We start from the raw sequence: 16,334 nt of genomic DNA, 5'->3' as shown, positions 1-16,334 counted from the left end.
TCCCCGGCTCTTTATTCTTCGTTATCTGCCTCTCTGACAGGCTATTTCAGTTCTGAATGGCTGGATATATAAAATCAAGAAAATTATCTTCTCACCGACAGGATGACTTACTGCAATGATAGACCGGGTTGGGTTCCTATTCCAGCAGGGTTATTATGCAGTTGTCAGGCAGAAAATGGCAGATATGAATGATTTCATGAAGGAGAGCTAACTTGGCTAAGGGATTTGTGTGGATATTACTCATGCATGCCTAATGTTCCTGACGGTAGCAGTTAAATACAGCATAACCCCTCCAACTCTGTCTGGAAACTCCATGATGAGATCTAGAGTCACATCAGACACTTTGGTATAGAATTCCCCCTGGATTCCTGGCCTATAGTGCTGGTGGGCTTGAGTTCTTTCTATGGTAGAGGGCATGTAACTGTATCAACAGCAACAGCAACAGCCATATAATAACATCTAACAAACTGACAGTGAGGCTGAGCTCTTACCTCGTCCCATTCAGAGGCGAACGAGGGCGACTTCTCCAGCCTCTTTTTGGCTGCGCTGCAGTTGGAGACAGACTCACTGCGGCTGCCCAGCCCTCCCTCCTCCTCGCTAGGCGGCGACACCAGCAGGTCTGAGTCCGACTTGGAAAAGCTGCGAGCCAGCTTCAAATCCCCAGGGGGGCGCATCCTGCCAGCAGGCACAGCCCCAGACCCCATGTCCCGGTCTCTGTCCCTGGGCTCCCCCTTGGACACGGTGGCATAGATAGCTTTGGGGTCACAGTCTGTCAGGACGGCAGACATGTCGATTGGATTGTTTGGAGGAGGCGGAGCTTCTGTTGCTTTGGCGGGTGCTGTTGGAGCTGGCGCCGGCTGTTGGCCTTGGTTGGACTGTGTCAGTACTCCAACTGGCAGGCTGCTGATGGACTCCTCCCGACAGTCAAAGACGGGCGAGGATCCGTGCAGGAGGCCTGTGAACACTTCAGGTACTGCGACCAGGTCCTGGCCGAGCAAGGAGTTATCTAGAGAGTAGAGAGGAGAGAAAGAGTTAGGTGGAGAGACTAAAGAAGAGGAAGCAGGGAGTAAGGAGTGGTGCACCCGAGGAGGCAGGAGGCCGGACTGAGACTGAGGGGAGATATCTAGCAGGGCTATTAGGAACAACGCCCACACAGCCCCAGAAACAGATCGGTGATTGTTTTCAAGCGGGCATAAGAGAGAGGGAAAGAGGGAGAGGCGGATCTAGAGAATGCTGTCCGTAGCACTTGGAGAGTTACAGAATTCCAATCCCAGCTTGCAGCCATCTGACATCTCTCTGGGTGCTTGGAAGATTGTTACATTACTCAATGCTCTGCAGTTCATTCACTTTTTCCATCCCTGTCTCTCTCGGTCTCTCAATCCCTATGAGCTAACCAGCTGCAGCCCCTGTATGAGGTCAGGTTCCACAGAGATTATACAGCACCGAGGAATCCCATAAGAAAATCAGCAGAGGAAGAAACAGGATATAAGCAAGACAACAAGCATACTGCATATACTGTGCGTGCGAGCACACACACAAACACACAGACAGACAAACATGAGAACAAACAGAACGTACTTCCTCCGCCTTGAGCTATAGTATGAAAACAATCCCTGCTCACATATTATGTACAGCTGATTCAGTTGAAAACAATTCACTTTTTACCTTACAAAAACAGGTTCTCTCTCTCACTCTCTCTCCAAGGAGCTACTGCCAGCCAAGTCTGTTTTTCTGCCATCAAATCACAGGTTGAGAGTTGAGCCAGGTTGTGCCTCTGTTCCCCTTCTGCCTGTCAAGCTCCCCCCTCTGTCCCTCCCTGCTAGCTAGTACTTCATGAGCCGGAGCTGTTGAGACAAAGCTGTAGCTGTATGACTGACTAGCCCCACACGGGACTGACTAGCCCAACACTGGACTGACTAGCCCTACACTGGACTGACTAGCCCCACACTGGACTGACTAGCCCCACACTGGACTGACTAGCCGCTGACTGGACTGACTAGCCCCACACTGGACTGACTAGCCCCACACTGGACTGATTAGCCCCACACTGGACTGATTAGCCACACACTGGACAGACTAGCCCCACACTGGACTGACTAGCCCCACACTGGACTGACTAGCCGCTGACTGGACTGACTAGCCCCACACTGGACTGATTAGCCCCACACTGGACTGATTAGCCCCACACTGGACTGACTAGCCCCACACTGGACTGACTAGCCGCTGACTGGACTGACTAGCCCCACACTGGACAGACTAGCCCCACACTGGACTGACTAGCCGCTGACTGGACTGACTAGCACCACACTGGACAGACTAGCCCCACACTGGACAGACTAGCCCCACACTGGACAGACTAGCCGCTGACTGCAGCTCCGGGAATGGAAACTCTGGGATCACTCGATCCACTCGAAAGTCTGACTCTTTGCCACAATTCTGATAATTAGGCTTCGGAGTCACATGGTAAGTGTTTGTGTGTTGGAGTAGGGTGGGGGGCTGCTCTGTGCCGTACTGCCCTGTGTGTGTGTGTGTGTGTGTTCTCACTGCCATTCTGACATTCAGGGTGAGAGGGTCGTGGTGTTTGGTGACAGGGAAACTGGGACAGTGTCAGTGACGTAACAGCGGGGCAGTGATCCAGTCGCTCTGTTTTAGTTTTTCCTTCAGAGCGGAGGACAGATAGACCAGGACTGCAGTTACACCAAGCATTCTCTGTCAACAGGACAAAGGGTTGCCAATACCATTGTCATTCAAACACCTATCAAAGGGATATATTAAACTCTATAAAGAGCTATTGCGTTAGAGATTAATATCTGTCCAGGGGAAAGAGTAACAGTTACTCCCCCTGTAAGTCAGCTGGGTGGTGATGAATACAACTCAACTAGGAGCTGGTACACTATGATACACTGGTACACTGTTTAGCTTACAGGCCGATTGCAGTGAGGCAGAGTACCAACGCCCTGTGCCCATCTACGCTCAGCTGCCTACTGCTCAATTAGGAAAGATATGTGTGGCAGTGTGGGCGTATAAACATATGGAGACCACAGCCAAACACCCACCCTGTCCTTGGAAGCTGGAGATAGTGAACGCCCAATGAGCAAATCGCTATGGCTCCCTTCAACAATACTCCACTGTGCTGAGCTGGGCGATATGGCCAAAACTCCTTATAAATTGTGATAAAATGCCTGAATTGATGCAGTATCGATAAACAGAATGATACGTTTCGTAAAAATGAATGTGCCCCACAGTTTATTTTATAATCCTTTAAACTACTACTTTGTACTTTTAGAAAGAGGAGGAAGGGAAACGCTACTATGGTACACAATAGTACATTTTGGTAGATAGAAGGTGCTCTTTGGTAAAAGGGGTAAATTGGTCATCAAAAAGAAAGGAGAACGTGTCGGTTTTTAAAAACGGTGTTTCTATTGAACATGCCATACTTATAAAGCCATTTTAATCAATTATATGAAGAGTGCCTTGGTACTTCTACTAGTTTGATGGTTGTAGCCATCAATTGTCTAATTAACAAATCACCCATATTAGCAGACTTATTTCATTTCAAACTTCACATTTCTCTAGTACAGGCTACTTATTGCAATGAACAATATCAGCAAAATGCCTGCGATACGTGATCGGTACGGTCGGTGTCGATCATTTTTCGGTTTATCGTCCCAGCTCCAGGAAGCCTTTCCTTAAACCCCCGGGACCCAGACTACTATCCTACCCACGATTCAACGGTCTGACGGGGGCTAGAAACAATGAGCCAGTCAGTGACCCCTAATGAAAGACAAACGGATATTTAGACAGCTTTTATGGAGGGATGAGGTCACTGGTTACAGAACATGTGTGTGTGTTTAATTTGGCCTTGTGAGCTGAGCGTTTTAAAAGTGATGTCATGCTAAGTCTACAGTTACTGCTATGTTTGATGTCGCAGACAGTCTGTTGGCCCAAAGTCCATTTATTTCCAGGCCCTGGAGAAATTGCTTTTCGTTACTCAGATTGGAGAGCATACTTAGCTCTGTATGTCATATGTTATAATTCAATTTAGAACTAGAGGCAAAACTATTGATATTCTCACTTCAATCTTAATGGAAGAAAACAAATGACTCCATTGACGTTATTGGATAAGGGGCAACTTTTATGTATGCAGGTGTATAATTATGTGACAGAGACCGAGAAGGTGAATACCTTATAATGGACATTGTTGATGTAAACTATCCATTGTGTGACATATGACAGATAAATTCACTAGTCTGTATGTTCTGGAGAACACCCGAAGTGCAAGGCCAGAGAGGCAACTCTCCACAGAAGGTAGAAATCGATAAACAGATACAGTGCATTCAGAAAGTATTCAGACCCCTTGACTTTTTCCACATTTTGTTACGTTACAGCCTTATTGTAAAATTGATTAAATGACCATTTTCCCCTCAATCTACACACAATACCCCATAATGACAAACCGAAAACAGGTTTTTAGAAATGTTTGCTAATAAAGAAAAAAGAAAACAGAAATAAATACTGTAAGCTTATTTACATTAGTATTCAAACCCTTTGCTATGAGACTCGAAATTGAGCTCAGGTGCATCCTGTTTCCATTGATCATCATTGAGCTGTTTCTGGAGTCCACATTCAATTGATTGGATATGACTCAGAAAAGCACACACCTGTCTATTTAAGGTCCCACAGTTAACAGTGCATGTCAGAGTAAAAACCAAGTCATGAGGTCAAAGGAATTATCCGTAGCGCTCCGAGACAGGATTGTGTCGAAGGCATAGATCTGGGGAAGGGTATCAAAAAAGTTCTGCAGCATTGAAGGTCCCCAAGAACACAATGGCATCAATCTTTGTTAAATGGAAGAAGTTTGGAACCACCAAGACTCTTCTTAGAGCTGGCTGCCCGGCCAAACTGAGCAATCAAGGGAGAAGGGCCTTGGTCAGGGAGGTGACCAAGAACCCGATGGTCACTCTGATAGAGCTCCAGAGTTCCTCTGTGGAGATGGGAGAACCTTCCAGAAGGACAACCATCTCTACAGCACTCCAGCAATCAGGCCTTTATGGTAGTGGCCAGACTTAAGCCACTCCTCAGTAAAAGGCACATGACAGCCCGCTTGGAGTTAGCCAAAAGGCAGCTAATTTTATTTATTGAAAAAAATATATATTTCACCTTTATTTAAGCAGGTAGGCCAGTTGAAAACAAGTTCTCATTTACAACTGCGACCCGGCCAAGATAAAGCAAAGCAGTGCGACAAAATAACACAGAGTTACACATGGGATAAACAAACATGCAGTCAATAACACAATTGAAAAATCTGTACACAGTGTCTGCAAATGAAGTAAAGAGGTAAGGCAATAAATAGGCCAATAGTGGCGAAGTAATTACAATTTAGCCATTTACACTGGAGTGATATGTGCAGATGATGTGCAAGTAGAAATACTGGTATGCAATCGAGCAGAAAAACAAAAACAAATATGGGGATGGTAGTTGGATGGGTGGGCTATTTACAGATGGGCTGAGTACAGTTGTAGCGATCAGTAAGCTGCTCTGACAGCTGACGCTTAAAGTTAGTGATGGAGATATGTCTCCAACTTCAGTGATTTTTGCAATTCGTTCCAGTCATTAGCAGCAGAGAACTGGAAGGAAAGGCAGCCAAAGGAGGTGTTGGCTTTGGGGGTGACCAGTGAAATATACCTGCTGGAGCACATGCTACGGGTGGGTGTTGCTATGCTGACCAGTGAGCTGAGATAAGGCAGGGCTTTACCTAGCAAAGACTTATAGATGACATGGAGCCAGTGGGTTTGGCGATGAATATGTAGCGAGGACCAGCCAACGAGAGCATACAGGTCACAGTGGTGGGTAGTATATGGGGCTTTGGTGACAAAACGGATGGCACTGTGATAGACTGCATCCAGTTTGCTGAGTAGAGTGTTGGATGCTATTTTGTAAATGACATCGCCGAAGTCAAGGATCGGCAGGATAAGTCAGTTTTACGAGGGTATGATGGCAGGATGAGTGAAGGGGGCTTTGTTGCGAAATAGGAAGCCAATTCTGATTTAATTTGGGATTGGAGATGCTTAATGTGAGTCTGGAAGGAGAGTTTACAGTCTAGCCAGACACCTAGGTATTTATGGTTGTCCACATATTCTAAGTCAGAACCGTCCAGAGTAGTGATGCTAGTTGGGCGGGTGCCTGCAGTGATCGGTTGAAGGGCATGCATTTTGTTTTACTAGCAATTTAAGAGCAGTTGGAAGTGTTGAATGGCTTTTTTAGAACATCAGTTGTCTAGATTTGGGTGAAGGAGAAGTGGGGGGGGGGGGGGCAGTTGCTGCGGGGGGTGCAGAGTTGTTGGCCAGGGTAGGGGTAGCCAGGTGGAAAGCATGGCCAGCTGTAGAAAAATGCTTATTGAAATTCTCGATTATCGTGGATTTATCAGTGGTGACAGTGTTTCCTAGCCTCAGTGCAGTGGGCAGCTGGGAGGAGGTACTCTTATTCTCCATGGACTTCCAAAACTTTTTGGAATTAGTGCTGCAGGATGCAAATTTCTGTTTGAAAAAGCTAGCCTTTGCTTTCCTAACTGACTGTGTGTATTGATTCCTGACTTCCCTGAAAAGTTGCATATCGCTGGGACTATTCGAAGCTAGTGCAGTACACCATAGGGTGTTTTTTGTGCTGGTCAAGGGCAGTCTAGTCTGGGGTGAACCAAGGGCTTTATCTGTTCTTAGTTCAACATTTTTTGAAAGGGGCATGCTTATTTAAGATGGTGCGGAAAGCACTTTTAAAGAACAACCAGGCATAACCTCCTGACGGGAGGAGGTCAATATTCTTCCAGGATACCCAGGCGAAGTGTTTTAGGGAGCGTTTGACAGGGATGAGGGGTGGTCGTTTGACTGCGGACCAGGCAATGAGGCAGTGATCGCTGAGATCCTGGTTGAAAACAGCAGAGGTGTATTTAGAGGGCAAGTTGGTCAGGATGATATCTATGAGGGTGCCCATGTTTATGGATTTTGGGTTGTACCTGGTAGGTTCCTTGATAATTTGTGTGAGATTGCACCTAGCTTAGATGGTAGGATAGCCGGGGTGTTAAGCATATCCCAATTTAGTTCACCTAGCAGGACGAACTGACGATAGATGGGGGGCAATCAATTCACATATGGTGTCCAAGACACAGCTGGGAACTGAGGGCGGTCTATAACAACCTGCAACAGTGAGGGACGTATTTTTGGAGAGATGGATTTTTAAAAGTAGAAGTTCGAACTGTTTGGGCTTAGATCTGGATAGTATGACAGAACTTTGCAGGCTGTCTCTACAGTAGATTGCAATTCCGCACCCTCTAGCAGTTCTGTCTTGAAATGTCCGAATTTTTGGTGGCCTTCCTAAGCCAGGATTCAGACATGGCTAGGACATCAGGGTTGGCGGAGTGTGCTAAAGCAGTGAGTAAAGCGAACTTAGGGAAGAGGCTTCTGATGTTAACATGCATGAACCCAAGGCTTTTACAGTTGCAGAAGTCAACAAATGAGAGCGCCTGGGTTAACCTCTACATCACCAGAGGAATAGAGGAGGAGTAGAATGAGGGTACAGCTAAAGGCTATAAGAACTGGTCGTCTAGTTCTTTGGGAACAGAGAATAAAAGGAGCAGATTTCTGGGTGCATTAGGATAGATTCAGGGCATAGTGTACAGACAAGGGTATGGTAGGGTGCGAGTACAGCGGGGGTAAACCTAGGCATTGAGTGACGATGAGAGAGGTTGCATCTCTAGAGGCGGCAGCGACCATGAAAAAACAAGATTATCTGGTCTGATGAAACCAAGATTGAACTCTTTGGCCTGAATGCCAAGCGTCACGTCTGGAGAAAACCTTGCGCTATCCCTACGGTGAAGCATGGTGGTGGCAGCATCATTGGACACTGTGTTAACAACCCTCCAGGCAAGCTTCAATGCCATACAACTCTCCTTCCGTGGCCTCCAATTGCTCTTAAATACAAGTAAAACTAAATGCATGCTCTTCAACCGATCGCTACCTGCACCTACCCGCCTGTCCAACATCACTACTCTGGACGGCTCTGACTTAGAATACGTGGACAACTACAAATACTTAGGTGTCTGGTTAGACTGTAAACTCTCCTTCCAGACCCATATCAAACATCTCCAATCCAAAGTTAAATCTAGAATTGGCTTCCTATTTCGCAACAAAGCATCCTTCACTCATGCTGCCAAACATACCCTTGTAAAATTGACCATCCTACCAATCCTCGACTTTGGCGATGTCATTTACAAAATAGCCTCCAATACCCTACTCAACAAATTGGATGCAGTCTATCACAGTGCAATCCGTTTTATCACCAAAGCCCCATATACTACCCACCATTGCGACCTGTACGCTCTCGTTGGCTGGCCCTCGCTTCATACTCGTCGCCAAACCCACTGGCTCCATGTCATCTACAAGACCCTGCTAGGTAAAGTCCCCCCTTATCTCAGCTCGCTGGTCACCATAGCATCTCCCACCTGTAGCACACGCTCCAGCAGGTATATCTCTCTAGTCACCCCCAAAACCAATTCTTTCTTTGGCCGCCTCTCCTTCCAGTTCTCTGCTGCCAATGACTGGAACGAACTACAAAAATCTCTGAAACTGGAAACACTTATCTCCCTCACTAGCTTTAAGCACCAACTGTCAGAGCAGCTCACAGATTACTGCACCTGTACATAGCCCACCTATAATTTAGCCCAAACAACTACCTCTTTCCCAACTGTATTTAATTTTTATTTATTTATTTATTTTGCTCCTTTGCACCCCATTATTTTTTATTTCTACTTTGCACATTCTTCCATTGCAAAACTACCATTCCAGTATTTTACTTGCTATATTGTATTTACTTTGCCATCATGGCCTTTTTTGCCTTTACCTCCCTTCTCACCTCATTTGCTCACATTGTATATAGACTTGTTTATACTGCATTATTGACTGTATGTTTGTTTTTACTCCATGTGTAACTCTGTGTCGTTTTATCTGTCGAACTGCTTTGCTTTATCTTGGCCAGGTCGCAATTGTAAATGAGAACTTGTTCTCAACTTGCCTACCTGGTTAAATAAAGGTAAAATAAATAAATAAAATAAATAAATAAATCATGCTGTGGGGATGTTTTAAGTGGCAGGGACTGGGAGACAACTCAGGATCGAGGACCTCAGACTGGGGCGAAGGTTCACCTTCCAACAGGACAATGACCCTAAGCACAAAGTCAAGACAACGCAGGAGTGGCTTTGGGACAAGTCTCTGAAAATGCTTGACTGTGCCAGCCAGAGCCTGGACGAACCCGATTGAACATCTCTGGAGAGACCTGGATATAGCTGTGCCCCATTAATCCTGACAGAGCTTGAGAGGATCTACAGAGAAGAATGGGAGAAACTCCCCAAATACAGATGTGCCAAGTTTGTAGAGTCATACCCAAGAAGACTCAATGCTGTAATCGCTGCCAAAGATGCTTCAACAAAGTACTGGCTAAAGGGTCTGAATACTTATGTAAATGTGATATTTCAGTTTTTTTATTTTTTATAAATGTGCAAACATTTCTAAAAACCAGTTTTTGCTCTGTCATTATGGGGTATGGTATTGTGTGTATATTGAGGGGGGGGGGGGACGATTTAATCCATTTTAGAATAAGTCTAACAATAAAATGTGAAAAAGTGGTCTGAATACCTTCCTAATGCACTGTATGTGGTTTTCACAAAATAGATATGCCCTAAGACCTTAGCATATCTATCTAGTGATGCTAGCCTCTCATGTATGTGTTGATAGTCATGGGATATTGTTATGACTATGGCGGATAACTTTATCACTATGTGAAATCTTACCAAGCATAATGCACTATGCATGCTAAGATGCCTGTGAAACAGGAAGCATGTGGAATCTATTGGACATCTTCTGAGATTCCTTCCTACTGAGCAAGGCAAAGTGTGTGTGACAGGTGCTCTGATCCCTCTCTGCTGCTGACATAGTATGTCTCCATCATACAAATCAAATCGGATTTGACACATGCGCTGAATACAACATGATCTTACCATGAAATGCTTACTTACAAGCCCTTAACCAACGATGCAGTTTTTTTCTCAAGAAAATATTATAATGCTTTAAAAAATACAAAAATAAACAAAAGTTGAAAAAAGTAACAATAAAAAGAACAATAACAAGGCTATATACAGGGGGTACCGATACCGAGTCAATGTGCATGGGCACAGGTTAGTCGAGATAATTGAGGTCAAATGTACATGTAGATAAGGTTAAAGTGACTATACATAGATAATAAACAGTGAGTAGCAGCAGTGTAAAAAAGGGGGTCAATGTAAATAGTCCAGGTGTATGATTAACTGAGCAGTCTTATGGCTTGGGGGTAGAAGCTGTTAAAGGAGCCTTTTGGACCTAGACTTGGAGCTCTGGTATCGCTTGCCGTGTGGTGGCAGGGAGAACAGTCTACACACACACACACACACACACACACACACACGCACACACACACACACACACAATGTGGAGGGGGAGAGACGTGACGGGAGGCGGCTGAGAGTAGCAGGGTGTGTGAGCAGAGCCCTAATTCCCATCCCTGAGAGGCAGCTGCTTTCAGATGGAAATGGAGATGGACTGGGCCCAATTCTGTTTCAATTAGAGTCCCCAAACAGCACACATCCATGTCACAGAAACAGCATGCTTAGTGGCTATGTGTCGGTATGTGTCTGTGTTGTGTGTACGATTATTGCCTGCTTGGACATGTATGAGTCTTCTATGGTGTGAGAGAACAGGAGAACGCAGCAAGATAAACAAAGAACTAGAGGGAAGAGAATGAGAGAAATTGTCCCATCATCTCATGCTGCTTTACTAGTACTGTATTAAAGTAAGTAGGCGGGGGTTCTTAGATTGGAATATGGTCAAATATGATCATGCATTCTGTCCCGTGTGACAGATCAAACTAGTTTTCTGCAGCTGGCTAGCCATTGAATGTCAATCAACCTGTTCTAAACAAGCATAATCCAGACCCAGAGCTGCTGAGCCTCTGGAATTTCCAGGCAGCACTAATCCAACCCAACCAATCTCACGCTGCAGTCAGATGCTAATACATTTCTCACATTAGTTAGAGCGACATGCATGGGTTGTTTGGCAAAGTCAGGCTTGTTCCTCAAGCAACTTGCCTCTCTCCTTTGGCTCCTCAGAGTCCGAGAGCACAGATTTGCTCATGACCTGGGGGTATAGCAGTGAGTAATTACTTCTGTAAGATTCGGTTTTGGGGCACTGTGGTTCAAGGCCTCACAGGGTCAATGTGGAGCTCAGAAACAAACCTCCCATGTCAGGTCCCTGGCGTCCAGCAGGTAGAGCATGTGGAGGGGTGTAACTCACCACCAGTGAGGCCGAGGCCAGTCCGTCCCGGCCCAACCACAGGAGGTCCGGGGAGCTTCAGGGTGTCGCCCGTCTGGCCTGAAGGTCGGAGGTCACTAGGGGCAGTGGGCTTCCGCTGCTGGAGGAAACCAGTGGAGAGATGGGCACAGTGACAGCTGTCAATTACAACTAAAACCACCACATTCACCTCTGCCAGCACACTGAGTGAAGTGTTGCATTTACATTCAACAGCATCATGTGATGATGCAGAACACTGGCGTCCGACAGAAGGACAAAGGAGGGTAAACACATGATCCTGCCAGCATCTGTTTGTGCTAAGGATCTTAGACTTGAATGTGTGATTCAACGTTCATACGGTATCTGTTGATAATATTGGCCTCAGTCAGCTGAAAGTACAAGGACTGTTGCTGTTATTGTATCGTGAGACTTCCTGACGTCTAGAGAATACTGGAGCTTTGAGATGTGGATATCATGGATATCATGTAGAGCATGTACGGTAAAAATTTATGTGAAAATGAATGGCTGTAGTATAGCCGTTAACATTGATGATGATTATGAGTACATGATACATGGAATGTTAAGGCATAAATGTATGAAAGCGGGTATTCTAACTTTAAATGTACAGTCACGTGAAAAAGTAAGTACACCCCCTGGAAAGTTGTATTTTTGGGGAAATATTTTGACAGATGGACATGTAATCTTCACTTCAACACTATTGACAGAAAGGTAACCTAATTAAACTGAAATATTAAACTTTGCAATAATTTATTCATCAAAAAAAATCGACAGAAATGCAATTCCATAGTGAGGAAAAAAATGAGTACACCCCTAGCTTCAATAGCTGGTGTTGCCCCCTTTGCCTGAAATAACTTCATGTAGCCGTTTCTTATAACTGTCTATCAGTCTTACAGTGTATCGACTGGGAGGAATTCCCCACTCTTCTTTACAGTACTGCTTCAACTGTCATGTTGGAGGGATTTCTTGCTTTCACGGCCCGCTTCAAGTCCCCCCCACAGCATTGACAGGATTGAGATCTTGGCTTTGACTCGGCCATTCCATAACCCTCCATTTCATCTTTTTGAGCCATTCTGTTGTAGCTTTGCTTACGTGTTTTGGATCATTGTCCTGATGCAAGATCCATGTACGGTTCAGCTTTTTGACAGATGGCCTCACATTCTCCTCAAGAATTCTCTGGTACAATATGGAATTCATGGTTGACTAAATGATTCCAAGTTGGCCATCAGGCAGCAAAGCAGCCCCAAAACATAAAGCCACCGCCTCCTTGCTTTACGGTCGGTATGAGGTTCTTCTGTTCAAAGGCAGTGTTTGTCTTCAACAAAGATGGCGTCTGGCATTGCGGCCAAACGACTCCACCTTTGACTCATCTGTCCAGAGCACATTGTTCCAGTAGTTTGGTCTTTACCCAGGTGTTGTCTGGCAAACATCAGTCTTGTCTTGATATTATTTTTTGAGAGCAGAGGCCTCTTCCTTCCTGACCTCCCATTTAGGCCAAGTTTGTGCAGTCTCTTTCTGACAGTTGACTCATCGAATCACTTCGATATTGATTGTGGAAAGAGAGGCCTGTAGATCCCTTGATGTTACTCTGGGGTTCAGAGACTTCTATGAGCATCTTTCGGTCAGATCTTGGGCTGAATTTGGTGGGGCGACCTCTCCTAGGTAGATTGCCAGTGGTCTGGAATTTACTCCATTTGTAGAGGATCTGTCAGACAGTGGAACGATGTACTTCAAATGGCTTGGAAATGGATTTGTAACCCCTCCCAGACTCACGGGCATCAATAATCTTTCTTCTGAGGGCCTCTGAGGTATTTTGATCTTTGCATGATGTCTTACCACACACCCATAAGGTTAAGACCAAAACAGACCACATTTCTAATCTTTGTGGAAGGCTGGACCCCCCCCAAGGTACTATAATGATTTCCTAATAACTTGCACCTGTTTTGGTGCACCTGATCCTAATTTTTGCCATTTTAGGTGACGTTTTTTCAACGTACATTTTTGTGTGTGTGTGTGCTTTGTTAAATTGGGTTTCCTTTATCAATGAATGTGGTTCGAATTTAGCTCAAATATCCACGTGTCCAAATACGAGGGGGTAAAAAAAGACCACTTCCCAAAGGGTGTACTTACTTGTTCACATGACTGTATGTGGTTCTGTCTTTGGGCTGTTCGATTAATGTACTGTACTATGTCATGTTTTATGTTTTGTCTGGACCCCAGGAATAGCTGCTTTAGCACTAGCTAATGAAGATCCTAATAAAAACACTAACAGTAGCAAATCAGACTTTTACCACAGCTCTAATTAACCCCACACTCTGATATTAAGTGAAGAAAGCGTTCCAGTGATTGCTTCCATTACCGCCGCCAGCGACAGTTGCCGTGCATCATCATACCTAATATGGATGATAGCCTCAGATGGCTGGCTGTTGATTAGAAGACAAAGGATGCCAGCCACCGAGACTTGTTTTTTATAATTAGGCAGCAAACGGACAGTCTCTCCAAAAGGGAATAAAACCGATGTGATTACAGTTTATAGGAGGAGAGGGCAACGCAAATAAAACCTTGTGGCAGCTAACTGGATAATAAAAATGAAAAGGCAGTATAAATAGATATGATAGGATCATAAATAGAAAGGGCAGCTTCATAGGGATCTCGAGTTACATCTCAGGAAAGGAGGAATTAAAAGAGATGGAGAGCGGAGAGGAGCGAGGGTGAGGCTGTAAATCTCCAGGAGTCTCAGGGGCCAGGGTCGGCTACAGAGTCACTAAACAGAGAGATTGACAGAGGACCTCGGTCATGGAGCCATATTGCCTGATGAAGTACCTGTATGTGGAGAGATTTACACCTCCCATGGAGCAGCACCATACAGGGAAAATAAATGTTTAGAGAAACATGTCAAATAATGTGGAGGAGCCAAGGGACCTTTTCTGTAGCCCTTTGTCAATGTCGTTCCCTGAGTCAATGTCGTGCCCTGGGTCAATGTCATGCCCTGGGTCAATGTCGTGCCCTGGGTCAATGTCGTGCCCTGGGTCAATGTCGTGCTCTGGGTCAACGTCGTGCCCTGGGTCAACGTCGTGCCCTGGGTCAACGTCGTGCCCTGGGTCAACGTCGTGCTCTGGGTCAACGTCGTGCTCTGGGTCAACGTCGTGCTCTGGGTCAACGTCGTGCTCTGGGTCAACGTCGTGCTCTGGGTCAACGTCGTGCTCTGGGTCAACGTCGTGCTCTGGGTCAACGTCGTGCTCTGGGTCAATGTCGTGCTCTGGGTCAATGTCGTGCTCTGGGTCAATGTCGTGCTCTGGGTCAATGTCATGCTCTGAGCCACTGAGAGGAAAGTAGTGTGTGACTGAGGGAAACATATGTAGCTAGCTGGCTGTAAATAAACTTGTTGTTCGTCAGTGTTCCATACTCTGAGCATAGGCAAGCTAGAGCCTGCTGTTGGAATCTCAATCTCTACGGTGACTCAGATGACAGATTGCATGGAAAAAGATGGAAGGATGAGAGAAGGAGGAGAGGCACAGCAGGTCATACCTGAGGTAGAAGACTGTTGGAAGACTGTTGGGAGGTAGCGTTCTCATCTGGGGAGACAGGACAGACAGCAGTTAGTTAGGTCACCATGAGTAAGGCAGTCAATTAATATCATATCATTTCATTTCTATTTAATTCATCTCAAGATTTCCGGGGATGATATTATACAAAGTGAATAGGAACGGGAAGTACAATAAAGATTATGTTTTATACATATGGTAGTATGGGTAGTGTTGGTGGTCAGACGAACCTCAGACAGTCATTTTAAAACAGAGAGAATAGCTGCCGATGAAGCAGCCATCAAAAACAAACCTTCCTCCAAACAACACATTTAACATATTTTTGTTGTTGTTCTATTTTGTCCTCCCCAATTTTGATCTTGTCTCATCGCTGCAACTCCCCAACGGGCTCGGGAGGCGAAGGTCGAGTCATGTGTCCTCCGAAACATGACCCATCAAACCGCGCTTCTTTAACACCTGTCCGCTTAACCTGGAAGCCAGCCGCACTAATGTGTCAGAGTAAACACTGCCTGGCCCCCCACAAGGAATCACTAGAGCGCGATGAGCCAAGTAAAATCCCCCCCCCATCCCTCCCCTAACCTGGACGACGCTGGGCTAATTGTTCGCTGCACTATGGGACTCCCGATCACGGCCGGTTGTGATACAGCCCAGGATCAAACCCGGGTCTGTAGTGACGCCTCTAGCACTGCGAGAAAGTGCCTTAGACTGCTGCACCACTGGGGAAGCCCCTTATTTAAAATCTAAAACAACATTATGGAGGACTGCAAGTTAAAGGACGTCATCCTTTCTCCAACAGTCTCATCCACGTAAAAGGAAACGCGATTACATCAGCAATTAGACCCGCCACATTCATTCCTATGACAATGTTCAACGACATCCTATTCATTTATTATGAATGTGACAACAGAAACCATGGGGGACTGTTAAAACATCTATACCAACAGAGAGGGACTCCAATTAGCTGTTAATTCAATCCCCTTTAATCCAATGAAATGCGGTGTCATTCAAAAGTTAAGGAATGAGTCACCCGATATGGCATGGACCATCCTGATGACTACAAATGTTGAGGGAGCTAGCACGCAGCATTTCACTGCTCCATTTATACCTGCTGTAAACTATGTACGTGATTTGATTTGATTTGATTTTGAGTAGGATATCATACGTAAGCAGCATATTCCTGGCTCTGTCCTACAGGTGATGAGGTTAAACCATAGCTGTGTTAGGGGACAGGGTTACTACCAGACAGAGCAAAAGAGGAGGGGTTTAGGGAGCGGTTTGGAAACTGACCCCTGCTCCTTTCCAGCACCTGGTGTAATCCTGTTAAGAATGAGGGCTGTGAGTGGTTGGGATGCGGGAGAGGGGAAAGGTTAGCAAGTGTTTCTTATTCTCCAGGCGGAGGGCC

General features: G+C 45.6%; 1 protein-coding gene across 11 annotated transcripts in view; it reads right to left on the bottom strand.

The window, feature by feature from the left end:
- Positions 1–16,334, bottom strand: part of LOC109869126 (ankyrin repeat and SAM domain-containing protein 1A) — a 125,027-nt gene that overhangs the window by 44,215 nt on the left and 64,478 nt on the right. For 9 of the 11 annotated variants that reach the window (XM_031804459.1, XM_031804457.1, XM_020459019.2 and 6 more), the window contains 3 exons: positions 14,916–14,962; positions 11,373–11,490; positions 492–1,006 (listed from right to left, as the gene is read on the bottom strand). In XM_031804459.1, coding sequence (XP_031660319.1) covers positions 492–1,006; positions 11,373–11,490; positions 14,916–14,962 — 680 coding nt within the window. The remainder of the gene's footprint in view (positions 1–491; positions 1,007–11,372; positions 11,491–14,915; positions 14,963–16,334) is intronic. The other 2 variants (XM_031804460.1, XM_031804458.1) reach the window with 1 other exon arrangement.

The sequence above is a fragment of the Oncorhynchus kisutch genome, linkage group LG24 (genome assembly GCF_002021735.2).
Source record: "Oncorhynchus kisutch isolate 150728-3 linkage group LG24, Okis_V2, whole genome shotgun sequence".
NCBI classification, from domain to species: domain Eukaryota; kingdom Metazoa; phylum Chordata; class Actinopteri; order Salmoniformes; family Salmonidae; genus Oncorhynchus; species Oncorhynchus kisutch.
This window is presented reverse-complemented; position numbering and strand designations above follow the sequence as displayed.